The following is a 13,657-nucleotide window of genomic DNA, read 5'->3' on the forward strand; positions in this document are numbered from 1 at the left end:
TTTTAAGGGCCTGTAAAAAATAATTCTTAAATATGTTGTCCACTACTTTGTCATTGAAGACTTATCCTGGCACCTGTCCAACACCTGACACCCTCACCGATCAGCTGCTCTTGTTGTCAACAGCGGCGGAAATACACAGTACTTAAGGTACCATCACATTAAGCGATGCTGCAGCGATATAGACAACGAGCCGATCGCTGCAGCGTCGCTGTTTAGGTCGCTAGGAGACGTCAAACACCGGCAACAGCAGAACGATGCAGGAGCGATCCAGTGACGTACTTATCGTTCTCGTTGGTTGTTGCTTCATGAAAAAACATTGCAGGCATCGTTGTTTTTGCTGTCAAACATGACGAATCACGCCGACCTGACGACCAAATAAAGTTCTGGACTTTCAGCTCCGACCAGCGATGTCACAGCGGGATCCTGATCGCTACTGCGTGTCAAACACAACGAGATCGCTATCCAGGACGCTGCAACGTCACGGATCGTTGTCGTTCTCATTGGAAAGTTGTTCAGTGTGAAGGTACCTTTAGTCTTCTGATAATGTCTGCAGCTGAGTACTGCACATCCGCCTTCTATTCAAATCAAAAGGCAGCAGATGTACAGTATCCGGCCATGACCACGGTCAGAAGATGGAGCAACTTCACAATTGAGTATCTTTGGCCGGTGACTACCGACACCGAAAACAGCTGATCAGCATGGGTGTGGGACCCCGACCAATCAGACATTGAAGTACTGCTATTAGTATGTAACATATTGACTTGTCACCTATATCATCTGTAACCAATGCCATCAGAATGTTTTGAAATAGTAAAGTTGTGAAGGTCTTGAGACAGCTCCATGGTTTTACACATCATGAGATGTTTCTTGTGTGGCACTTTCGTAATAAGACACCTTTTTAAAGGCCATCAGTTGAACCAGCTGATATTATTTTCACAAAGTGGCAGGATTGCTTTCAAATTGCTGATAGATTTCAGCTGCGGTCATGACTTTCCGTGGCTTTTTGCACCTCTCTTTCTTCATGTGTTCAACACTTTTTCTCTGTGTCATTTCTCATTATTACACATAGCTTAATTTATAGACATCTATGGTTTGATTTATTTGCATGTGTGGATTGGATGGGCTGTTACTGACATCTGGTGAGAATTTCATGTCAGTAGCACCTTTACAAACATATTTGCTTGGAAAATTGGTGACATGTTTAATACTTATTTCACCTGTTATAAGTGTATTTTTCTCAGATAGATATTTGGGAATAATGTCCAGTCTTGCGAGAAACATTATTAGGAAAGTTTTGCCTCCGTCCTTTAATGTAATTCTTGAATGATTGATTGATTGGTTTTAGTGGATATATTGCAATGTACAGAACATATGCCTCACTGAAGGGTAATAATGATCAAGTCAAAGCTGAATTATTAGCGGCATAAATCAAACCTATATTAGCAGCACCAATGTATATTGGATAGGTTATGAGGTTATAAGACACATAGTCTTGTGATAAATGAGATGCATCTCTATGGTAGATTGCCACACTGATCTCAGATACAGTGTAACATTGTTGGTTGCTATTACATTTCAGTAAATTACAACATTATGCAACTGCCATTCAGAATTTTTTAAATTTATCATCTGACAAAAAAAAGGCTGAAAGTAGATAATGATCCAAATTATTGCACAATATTTATGCTAAGTGGTTCTTTTTAGCAAATGGTCTCTTTCATGGTTTATTTAATAAGATTATGTCTGTGTGACCCCTTAATGACCAAGCGATTTTTCATTTTTGAGCTTTTTTCCACTCCTTTTCCAAGAGCCATAACTTATGAGCCATATAAGGGCTTGTTTTTGTTACGGCAGGGTTTCGAACACGTTCTCAGCGCCACCCTACTTGCTGCATTCACTATTTTGCTTCCACAGCGCCAGAACATCTTCATGTCCTGCCTTGTGCTCACTGCAGGTTTTGCTACTGGAGAATCTGCCAACTGGCTATAGGGAGGCGCATCCACATCCTGCAGGAATTTAATCCTGCTTTGTCCTGCAGAGTTTGCCTTCCCCAGCCTATCATTAGGCAGCAGTGAGTTTAGGCAGCTCCTCCGACCACTACTTGCCCAATTGTTGGTTCTGAGTTGCTTGTCTCTGGCTCCTGTGGGTGCATTGTTTGTTCTATTTTTCCTGCTATTGACCCTGTTTATTTACCATTTATCCTGACCTTTCCACTTCTGACCTTAGCTTTGTACTCCGATCCTGTGTTGCCTGCCCTATCTGTGGACCATATGACTATGCCTCTACCTCGCCTTCCTGTACTGCACCGTCCTACTAGCCAATGCAGTCCCAGGGCCTGCCCTGCAATGGTACCTGGTGTCTACTGGCATCCTAGTCTATCCTCAACATCAGCGGTCCTAGTGAAGACCCAGTAAACACTTAGTCATGCCTCTCCAGGGTAGGTGACACGCCCACCAAGGCCATAGCGAGGCCATGGCGTATTCGGAAGCGGATCAGACAGTTCTTTGGGAAAGTCATGGGGCCGTGACCTGACTCCGTGGCCTTGGCTATGCCGTAAAATGGGGAATATGTATATTGGATTTAACGTGACACCACCTGTGGTGTTCGGCAACAGATGGCCGATGCTGCTAAAGGAGACTGCTGGGGCTGATGGTGACGCAGCTGAGATGGTTCTGCTCCCCACAGGTGGAGCAGGGCCCCAGGGCTACCGGTTATGTTTATGTCAGGCTTCGTGAGCCTTGTAGTGCAGGATTCAGGATGCAAGAGATCACTGGATGACAGAAGGACTGTAGTTTTCTTTTCCTTTACTTGATGGTTGATAGTACAGACCGGGGAACTGGTAACAGATCGTGATGGAGAGGCGGGCAGCCTGGAAGCAATTTTTTATACACCTGGCCAGGTAGGTACAGAGCTCTTCCTTCTGTGCTGTCCTCCCTTTTTCCTTGCTGCCTCACCGCTCGTCCTCCTGCAGCTAACTGTCTTTCTCTGTTTTTAAAAACTCACCGTTGTCCGCATGGCAGGCAACTCGAGCCTATCACAGGTGCCGCTCCTTTGTGTCAGCTCCAGGCTCTGGTATGCTGCTGTGCTGCCAGGTATTAGATCAGGCCAGGAGACCTGCAGTCCCCTGCCCTCCGGATTTAGCTGCTGGGACTTCAGTACCCACGCAACCAAGGACACCGGTATCCGGTTCCTAGCGCTCAGCTCTGGAGCAAGTTTAATCACAGCTCCACTCCCCAGGTTCTGCTCTACTTCTCTCCTACTGACACGTGGTATGGAGACCCCTCCTTGCTTCCAGGCATGACATTACTCAATGTGAGAGAGGCAATGCCACTGTGGCAACCGGACTCCTGGGGTGCCACATTAGCGGCACCACATGGCTCGTGGCGCAGTGGATCAACATCCACCAGCGTTATAATTGCATCACCTGTGCAATGCTAAGGAAATCCTGAAAACATGACCTGATGGTGGGCCTTGAGGACTGGAGTTGGGGACCCCTGCCCTAAAGGGTATATTGCGCAGTGGATCCATACCCACCAGCGATACAGTTTTTTTTTGTTAAATGAGTTTCAGTTGTTTGTGTGGTAAAATTGTTAAAAAAACAATGATACTGCCATTTTTTTTCATTTTGTGATAAAAAATTACCTCACTACATAATTCTCAACCAAAAAGAAATTAGAAATGTTAGGTGCCCCAAAACGTTACCAACAAAGACCCTAACTTAAACCAGCCACCATTCAGTTTCATTATCTGTCACTGGAAATATAGGGTTGTCCCACATTACTGGTAGAACAAAAACTCTGGAAAAGTGACATGGCTCGCACTCCCTCAAATAAAATCCTGTTAAATCTGTGCTCCCAAATCCAAATGCCTCTCTCCTTCTGAGCCCCACTGTGAATAAACCGCAGTAAGAGGCCCTGTAGTGGGGATAGTGTACCTAACAATTCTTTAGAAGCACAAGCTGGGCACAATGTATAGGGATGATGAAATATATGGGGGCACTACGCTGTATGGAGGCACAATGTATGGACACTAAACTGGCATATTTACAATTCTCCAGAATAAAGCCTGGTGTGGATGTCACAAAACAGTAATTGCAGCCGTAGATTAGTTAATTGATGCAATTTCTACAATGAGGCTATTCTGGCACCTTAGTAGCTTTGCAAATGTCACCCGCAAACTATTCTAGCAAAATCTGTTCTCTAAAAGCGACGACATATAGGGAGGGCATCATCACACTCAGGAGAAATTGTGCATTAAATTTTGGGGTCCAGTACTACCGATTAACCCTTGTGTCACAAATTTACAGCAAAGTGAAAAAAAATCACCACTAAAAAGTTATATTTCCATGTCCCAATGCTATAAACTTCTGTGGGGCAACAGTTGATTCAAAATACTCACTACACCACTAGATGAAATTCTTGAGCAGTGAAGTTTCCAATATTTGGTCAATTGTGTTGGTTTCTGCTGTTCTGGCACCTCAGGGGCTCGGCTAATGTAGCCCACAATCTACTCAAATGGAATCTGCATTCTAAAGGCCAAGTAATGCTCCTTCCCATTCGATCCCTGCTGTGTGCTCAAACAGTAGAGTTGCAATGCCCACCAGGGCTGTGAAGTACTCGCAACCGGGTCAGACAGTTCTTTGGGGAAGTCACGGGGCCGTGACATGACTCCGTGGCCCTGAGAGAGCAAGAAAAATGCAAGGGGTTGAAAAGTTATATGGGATTGATTCGTGACCCCACCCGTGGTGTTCGGCAAGTGATGGTCGACACTGTGGTACAGGTCCACTGGGGGCCAATGGTGACACAGTAAAATGGTACAGCTCCCCACGGGTAGAGCGGGGTCCCAGGGCAATTATAGGGTCAATTTGATGATGGTAACTGTTCTGATACAGAGCAGGTGACGCAGTAAATAATTCTGAGGACACAGTTGGGTGCAGTCTTCACAATTTGCTCACAGTCTTTAGGTTACAACCACCAGCTGGGTGCTGTGTCCTCCGGGTCGGTGGTCCAGCCAGCTCTCAGGTAATTTGGGTGCACTTTCCGGGACCCCCTTCTTGTCTACCTTTCCAGGTCGCCTTTCTGTGCTGGCTCACACCCTTCTGCCCTGCGCCTTACACACAGTGTCCCAAGCCAGCAGCCTCAGGTGCTGTCCGGCGAGGTCCTCTTGGTCCCCTTGACCTTATGTGGCTGCCTTTTTAGCGATTGTGTGTAGATTTGGCTGTCACACATACAGACACCACAGCCACCAGTTTGCTAGCTGAGTCCTACAGTCTCTCCACTAGTCTGGGGCCGGTCCCTACTGCGACCTGGTCCCTCCACTCAACTACGGTTGGCGTGGATTCGAGCGCCACGGGTGGATTCTTCACTTCCCTGGCCCTTAGGACCCCTTCTCTCTGGAGCTCCTCTCAGACACCTCCGTCCTCCTCTCACTCCTCACAGACTCTACTGACTCCGCCTCTCTCCTGTCTGCATGACAACACTTCACTCCTAACTGTCACTCTCTCCACCCACACCCTCTACCTAGTCCCCCCTCCAGCCTGAGATGGGGCCCTCCCTAAATAGGGTTTGCCCAGATCCCCTGGCCTGGAGTGGTGTTGAATGCTAAAGTGCGGGTACCGGGTAGTGCCCCCTTCTTACCCGAGAACGGGGTACCACACCTCTGGGTGAGGTGCAGTACCTCTGTGGCGACTGGACCCTCAGGGGCACCACAGAGTCACAACCACAATTGGGGTATCACTGTTTGGTAAAAATTGCATAACACATTATGGGTTCCATTTTCTACTATTACCCCTTGTGTATATTATAAATTTGGAGCTAAAACAGTATTTTATTGGAAAAAAAATAATTTTTTGTTTTCACGTCTAAATGCTACAAAATTTTGTGAATCACCTTTAGGTTAAAAAATGTTTAGTACAATACCAGTTGAGTTCCTTAAGGGGTCTAGTTCCCAAAATGGGGTCACTTGAGGGGGTTTCCTGCTGTTTTTGACATGTTAGGGGCTCTGCAAATGCTCCAAAAATCAAATAACACTCTTTCCTTTCCGAGCCCTGCAATGTGCCCAAACAGCAGTTTTTGACCACACATGGGATATCATTGCATTCAGGAGAAATTCTCCTATTATCCATTTTTAAAATGACAAATTTGGGGTTAAAACCACATTTTATTGGAAAAAACATCATTTTTGTTTTCATATCCACATTTGAAAAAGTTCTGTCAAGCACCTGTGGGTTCAACGTGCTTATCACATCTCTAAATAAATTCCTTGATTGGTGCAGCTTCCAAAATACGGTAACTTGTGGGGAGTTCCTGCTGTTTAGGTACATCGGGGGCTCTGGAGATGCAGATATCGCATGCAATCTTTTTCAGTCAAATTTGTGTTCCAAAATTGAAATGCTGTCCCTTCCCTTCCAAGCCCTGTCATTTGTTCAAACAAAGGATTCTGACCACAAGCAGGAGGATCCAGGGATGGTGGAGGTACTGGGGCGGCTCGGGGGACCCCATTACTCTCTCATCTGGTATGCTAGATCATATCAGAGGAGAAAGAAATGAGTGGTAAAACAGACTTATTTTTTGTGATCGCTGTTATTTAGTGAATAACCAAATATTATTTGGAAGACACCGCACACTCTAGTATTTACATATGCAAAATAGTGTAAATTTATTCAACATCAATAACACATGGGAGCAAATTACAAATATATAGTAAGCGACCAATATAGTAACATGACGTTTCGACTCTCCCGAGTCTTAATCATATAATCGCTTGGTATACTAGTAATACGTATGCATAGCAAATCCTTGTCTAAAGGTATGAGTGGGGCTAAATTGTGGCGAAGCGGTATGTAGCCAATAAAGAGGAGCTGCTCTGTGTGTGTGACCTGAGGATTCCTGCTTGCTGAGCGGCACTCCCGCACCATGCTGATGCTGGTGGTACCTTAATGAGCGGTACCACGTGACCACTCAGCACAGGAAGAGCTTCCGGTGCCAAGACCATCTGAGATGCAGCGATGACATGAGGAGGGTATGATGTCTTCACAGCCACCAACTCCAGCCACTGCTTCGCTGCTCCCCCTCCGGCTTCCTGAACAATGTCTCATGTATAAGCCAAGGGGGGCGTTTTCAGCACAAAAAAATGTGCTGAAAATCTTGGCTTATACACGAGTATATACGGTATTTTGTACCGCATGGCTAACTGGTTTAAGAATATCAAAATTGAAAGTCTGAAAATTGCGAATTTTTCAAAATGTTTGTCAAAGTTTTGATGCTTTCACAAATAAACGCAAAACATATTTACCTAAATTTCCCGCTAACATATTATACAATACAATCTTGAAATCTCTCAAAATCACTGGAATACATTGAAGCATTCCAGAGTTACCACATGAAGTGACACCGGTCAGTATTCAAGAATTTGGCCTGGCCATTAGCATTACAATTGGCTCAGTCAGTAATGGGTTAAAATATTTCTGGGAATAGAAGAAAAGGAAAGAAAATGTCATTATGATTGAAATACTAAAATCTTTATTTCACAAATCATATTCATTTTGTCTAGGGTGATAGCTACTGTTGTACATCAAAATTGCTGCTGTCATTGTTAGATTGACAAAAACATGTCCTAGTATGTTAATAGCTCATGTGTCTGTAAGCATGTGCCATATGAAGTAACACAGTTGAAACATGGAGATAGCGTAACAGCACATGATTTAAGTTATCTCCAGGTCACAGTAGCTACCTAGTATTCAGAATAACAGGGTGGACAGCAGTATGAACAGCTTTTTACTTCTGCTCCCCTGGTACGTTTGGTATTGGATTAGAAGACTGGGTTGACAGCAGTGTAAGCAGCCTGTTTTTACTTCAGCACACCTTGTATATCTAGTATTAGATCACAAAGGCAAATTGGACAGCAGTGTGAGCAGCCTCTTCTTGCCCCTAGACCTCTGGTATATCCAGCATTAGACCAGAATGACATGGTGGAAACAGTGATCCTTGGCTAGATGAAGAGAATGGGGCATCAGACTGCGCTGCTCGCCTGTCAGGATAATGTACCAGAGAAGTCCAAATAGATGTAATAGAGAATAGACTTTATTTATACGCGTTTCGTGGTGATCACACCACTTCCTCAGGACAGTCTATACACATACACATACACATAAAGGGTCTTGTATTTATAGCAAAAGAAGGCACATGGAGACACCTCCTTTCAAAGTGGAAACAGTGTGAGCAGCCTCTTTAGCTCAGCACTGCTGTTATCTCCATGATTAGATCAGATAAAGCGGACAGCTGTTGGAGCAGCCTCTTCTTACCTCAGCAACCCTGGTATCTCCAGAATTAGATCAGATAGGTATGGTGGACAACATTGTGAGCAGCCTTTCTTATTTCAGCGTCCCTGGCAATTTCCAGTATTAAATCAGATAGACAGGGTGAACTGTGAGCAACCCCTTCTTACCTCAGTACCCCTGGTATCTCCACTATTAGATCAGATAGACAGGGTGGACAGCACTGTGAGCAGCCTCTTCTTACCTCAGTACCTCTGGTATCTCCACTATTAGATCAGATAGACAGGGTGGACAGCAGTGTGAGCAGCCACTTCTTACCTCAGCACCCCTAATTTCTCCAGTATTAGATCAGACAGACAGGGTAGACAGTATTGTGAGCAGCCTCTTCTTACCTCAGCACCCCTAATGTCTCCACTATTAGATCAGATAGACAGGGTAGACAGCAGTGTGAGCAGCCTCTTCTTACCTCAGCACCCCTAATATCTTAAAAAGATAAAGTTGGGCTGAACGCCCTAGCCAGCTCACCGACTGCCCCTGGTGCATGGAACTCCATCGGGTCTGACGTGGATCTGCAAATTTTCGAAGAGTAGACGTTCTAGCTCCTGCCTATCCACGATCTTAGAGGATTCTGCAGTTTGTAATGTTTTATCATTTAAAGAAATAAAGGAATGATGTTTTAAGGAGCTGGAATGTCTACTCTTCGTAAACTCCTAATATCTCCAGTATTAGATCAGATAGGGTGGATAGCAGTGTGAGCAGCCTCTTTTTATCTCAGCACCCCTAATATCTCCAGTATTAGATCAGATAGAGTGGACAGCAGTGTGAGCAGCCTCTTCTTATCTCAGCACCCCTAATATCTCCAGTATTAGATCAGATAGGGTGGACAGCAGTGTGAGCAGCCTCTTCTTATCTCAGCACCCCTAATATCTCCAGTATTAGATCAGATAGAGTGGACAGCAGTGTGAGCAGCCTCTTCTTATCTCAGCACCCCTAATATCTCCAGTATTAGATCAGATAGGGTGGACAGCAGTGTGAGCAGCCTCTTCTTACCTCAGCACTTCTAATATCTCCAGTATTAGATCAGATAGAGTGGACAGCAGTGTGAGCAGCTTCTTATCTCAGCACTTCCAAATATCTCCAGTATTAGATCAGATAGAGTGGACAGCAGTGTGAGCAGCCTCTTCTTATCTCAGCACTTCTAATATCCCCAGTATTAGATCAGATAGAGTGGACAGCAGTGTGAGCAGCTTCTTCTTATCTCAGCACCCCTAATATCTCCAGTATTAGATCAGATAGAGTGGACAGCAGTGTGAGCAGCCTCTTCTTATCTCAGCACTTCTAATATCTCCAGTATTAGATCAGATAGAGTGGACAGCAGTGTGTGCAGCTTCTTCTTACCTCAGCACTTCTAATATCTCCAGTATTAGATCAGATAGAGTGGACAGCAGTGTGAGCAGTCTCTAGTTAGCTATCCACTCATGGTATGTCCACTATTAGATCAGAATATCCATTAGAACCACATCTTCATACCCATGAAAGGAGAGACCAGAACTTATTGCACTGGTTCACAAGCACCTGTCCTATCCTATTAACATTCTAGCACGGGTTTCTATCAGTGTAACAAAATGGTGGCTATTTTAATGTCTATAGTGATAACTTCCCTAGACCAAACATTTGAGTTTCTAATTAATTGTAGTTAGGAATTTATTAATTATGACATTTCCTTGGATGTATTTATTTCATTTCCTGAGAACTCCATCAATGATGGTGAGTGACAACCTCTTGGAACACCATTTCTGCTTGTCTGTTAGTCTCTTAGACCCCTTACGCATTTTTTCAGAACGATGTGTATTTCCTTGTAACACTAGAAACTAATGTTAATGAAGTCTGGAGCTGCTAATGTCTCTGCTAGAATAAATTACTATATGGTCTGAAGATTTATTTTTATATTACACTTGTGTCCATCTGAGACTGATTGTGTTTAGATCTTCATCTCTGTCTGTCTCCAGTTCTGGATGTGCCTTCAGTTTAAATGTAAGGTTCCATTATATTCTGATATACGTAAAAAAATTGTCAGAATGTAAGAGTTTGTAAACGTATAGCACCAAAAATGTTATTCAGTGCTTGTTACTCGGGAACTAAGAATTTTATTTTATAGGTTATATATTTTCATCATTTCATTACACTGCTGCTGATTTAAAGGTACGGTAAGTGTCTGTGTCTTACCGATTCCCTTGTTGTGAAATAGAATGAGTGATATGTCAATATTAGAACTCATCTCCTTGCCTGTAGTAATGTAATTTACTTGTTACCAGTAGGGGGCGCTGTAGTCCTACAGAAATTCAATACACAAACAGCTGCCTGCCTGAAATGAAGGCATGTATTATCTATATGTGTTTACTATGCTGTGTATCCAAATTAAAACTATAACTGATCTCCTAATAATTAGCCATTATTCTAGGTTTATAGATGAAAACAACAGTCCAATAACATGCATTACTATTATGGTGCCGTTGTCATTAAGTTATGAATTAATTTTGTATAATAAAATACACTATATATTATGTTTGCAATGCACTTTCCTGCCTTAATTAGCAATTAGCATTCATATAGTGGATATCTAACAAACTCTTGAATGGAGCGCCACGCAAGCCACTTATTCCGTACCGTCGTCTCGATGTGCTATGTATAATTTATGAACTTTGCCTATGATAAATATTTTACTCGTGCAAGGTTCACATCACGTTTAGTGAACACTATAAGTATGTACTGTAGGTGTCAGGAGGATCTCCTGTCCGAAGGCTTCAATGTGTCCCATTGTATAGGCATGCAGAGTAAATATTTTTTTTTTACTATTTCCCATATGGAAATAAGTGATTTACTACACTATTTCATACTGAAAAATCAAAGTTACATCTGTGCCATAGAGGCCAAAAGGACACCAGCTTAGTCAGGTTAGCAGAAAACGGTAAATCTAATTTATCAGCAACAAGTTTCATTTGGAGTAGTATGAATATGAGGAATTCTACGTTCAGGTCATATTAAATAAAAATATCTGAGTATCTGACTGTTTATTTGCTTCTTCCCTAAATAATCCCTAGAACATTGTTGGGCAGTGGCATAACTTGAAACTCATGGGCCCCGATGCGAAAGCTCCAACGGGGCCCCCAAATATTTTAAATCTTTGATAGCAATAGTCTTTTTCTATAGGTCAAAGGGACCTTTAGGGCCCCCTAAGCTCCAGGGCCCAGGTGCGATTGCAACCCCTGCACCTGTTGTAGTTACGCCCCTGTTGTTGGGTATTCACATACATTCATGTACATTTGTAATTACGGACAGTGTTTGCCATATTGTACTTACCATACAGAATATTTAGCATAGAGATGGGCATAACAAGGAATCCTATAAGCATGTCAGCTATGGCAAGGGACATAAGAAAATAATTAGTGGCATTCTGAAGCTTTTTTTCCAGAGACACAGCCATGATCACTAGTATATTCCCAGCAATGGTCAACACGATGACTGTGACCGTCAGAAGGGCCGGCCAATTCTTTTCTAGAGAAAAAGAACTTCCTTCTGGATTGAGACGTGTTACATTTCCCGAGTTCAAGGTCCAGTTGAAAATATCAGTGGTATTATCCCCTCCAGCTGTGGGTTCACGGTTGTCTGAGTTTAGATGGAAGAGAGAGCTCTTGGAGATATTCAGAAAGTTCTCCTTTTCAAGAATATCCATATTTAATCCTGAGTTTTGCAGAGAATTGGTATGAAAGAACAGAAGGGAGTAACTTTTCTCAAGCATTGGTCTGCTTTTAATCCACTATGGAGAGGTTTATAAGAGTTGGTCCAGCATCCTACTGAGAAGCTCACTTGGGTGTCCACCATAAGTCTCTGTGTTGTAAGATCCATAGGTTCCTCAGCATAACTGCAGGTCAGGAGAGCAATTTTCTGCGGTTCCTTTTATACTCAGGCATCAGATACCAAATGCATTTAATCCAGTCTGAACGGATGTTGCATTAGGTAGTTTTCAGCAAGTGACAATCATCCTAAACTGTAATCTTTCTCCCAGTGTTTAAGTCCTTCACCTCCCGAGGAATCTGAGGAAAACAATCACAATAGTAATTCATCTGTAAGTGCCACCCTGAGAATATACCCGTCCTAGAAATTGAAAAAAAAACAATCTCCCTGCGAATATAATTGTCCCAAGGTGAATCTCTACATCTGACGTCTGATCAATAATAACTGTAGATTACAGTAGCTTGGTGTATTACGACTCACTTTACAGCTCCGTAAAAGACTTACGTTGGCTTTTTTAACCTTCGTCAGGCTGCATAATTTTACGTTAACAGGCTGCAGAGGTACAATTGTACCTTCATATATATTTTATTGAAATTTGGCCAATAGATTCTGGACCAAAACTGCAGAGATGTCATGAAATTTCAGCCCCCTACGGCTTTTTCGAAAAAAAAAAAAAAGTTATTGCAATTTTAAAACGGAATAGTTACAATTGTACCCTACTCAGCCGGACGAAGGTTAAATTAATTGGGATTATGAATGTTTTTTTTTTTTACATATGCAAGAAGAAAAGGTTGATTAATGCAAACAGTGCCAGTGATAAAATGCATTATGACTGCACGAGAAACAGAAACAGTGCACACGTTTAGAAAAGTCACTTACAAGAGTTGGACAATGTGAATTCCATTTCCAGCCTGTGCTTTCCTCGTCTTTTCCGCACTCTCTAAATGTACAGTATGATCATTTCCAGCAGGATTTTACGGAGCTCACATGTCCCTGTCGGATTGAAGGCAGCTCTCTTCCCCTATTACAGATCTGCTCAGCTTGTTGACTTTCCAACACCACATTGTAAGGAAAAAGCTCACAGATGAGAATCCGGAAAAGCTGAAAAAATATACAGTTTTGTTTTTAATTAAAATTCACAAGGCGGAAGCTCCACCAGAAAGAGCAGTCTCCACAATGAGCTAATATAGTGATTTCCCCAGGAATAGCATTTCTTCCAGAGTGCCTGGGTTCAGTCTTACAGACCTCCCACTACAAACCATGTCATAAACTGCTAGGTAGCAGCTGACAATAGTGGTCCGCGTTCCTCCCCAATCTGTGCTTTCTCTCATCATTTTACACAGCACGATTTAAGAATGGCTTGTAGAGTATCTGGAAATGAAAATATCTAAGAATAACCACATACGGTGCAATGACACATAGGAAGGGTTAATTCTGTATATGACAGGGAGCACACACCAGTCATGTTGGATACCAGCTATGTAGGATATTCCTGGATGTAAAGGGTTCTAATTGTGACAGTCGGCTATTTATGCAGGGTCTTCTTCCAAGAATAACGATATACGTAACAGATCTGGGAACAATCTA

General features: G+C 42.9%; 1 protein-coding gene across 1 annotated transcript in view; it reads right to left on the reverse strand.

The window, feature by feature from the left end:
* Positions 1-13,252, reverse strand: part of HTR2A (5-hydroxytryptamine receptor 2A) — a 142,287-nt gene extending 129,035 nt beyond the window's left edge. Inside the window, exons 1-2 of the mRNA XM_069760225.1 lie at positions 12,950-13,252; positions 11,636-12,369 (exon numbers count right to left, since the gene is read on the reverse strand). Coding sequence (XP_069616326.1) covers positions 11,636-12,074 — 439 coding nt within the window. The 5' untranslated portion in view covers positions 12,075-12,369; positions 12,950-13,252. The remainder of the gene's footprint in view (positions 1-11,635; positions 12,370-12,949) is intronic.
* Positions 13,253-13,657: the final 405 nt, after the last annotated feature.

Source organism: Ranitomeya imitator, chromosome 3, assembly GCF_032444005.1.
Source record: "Ranitomeya imitator isolate aRanImi1 chromosome 3, aRanImi1.pri, whole genome shotgun sequence".
Lineage (NCBI taxonomy): Eukaryota > Metazoa > Chordata > Amphibia > Anura > Dendrobatidae > Ranitomeya > Ranitomeya imitator.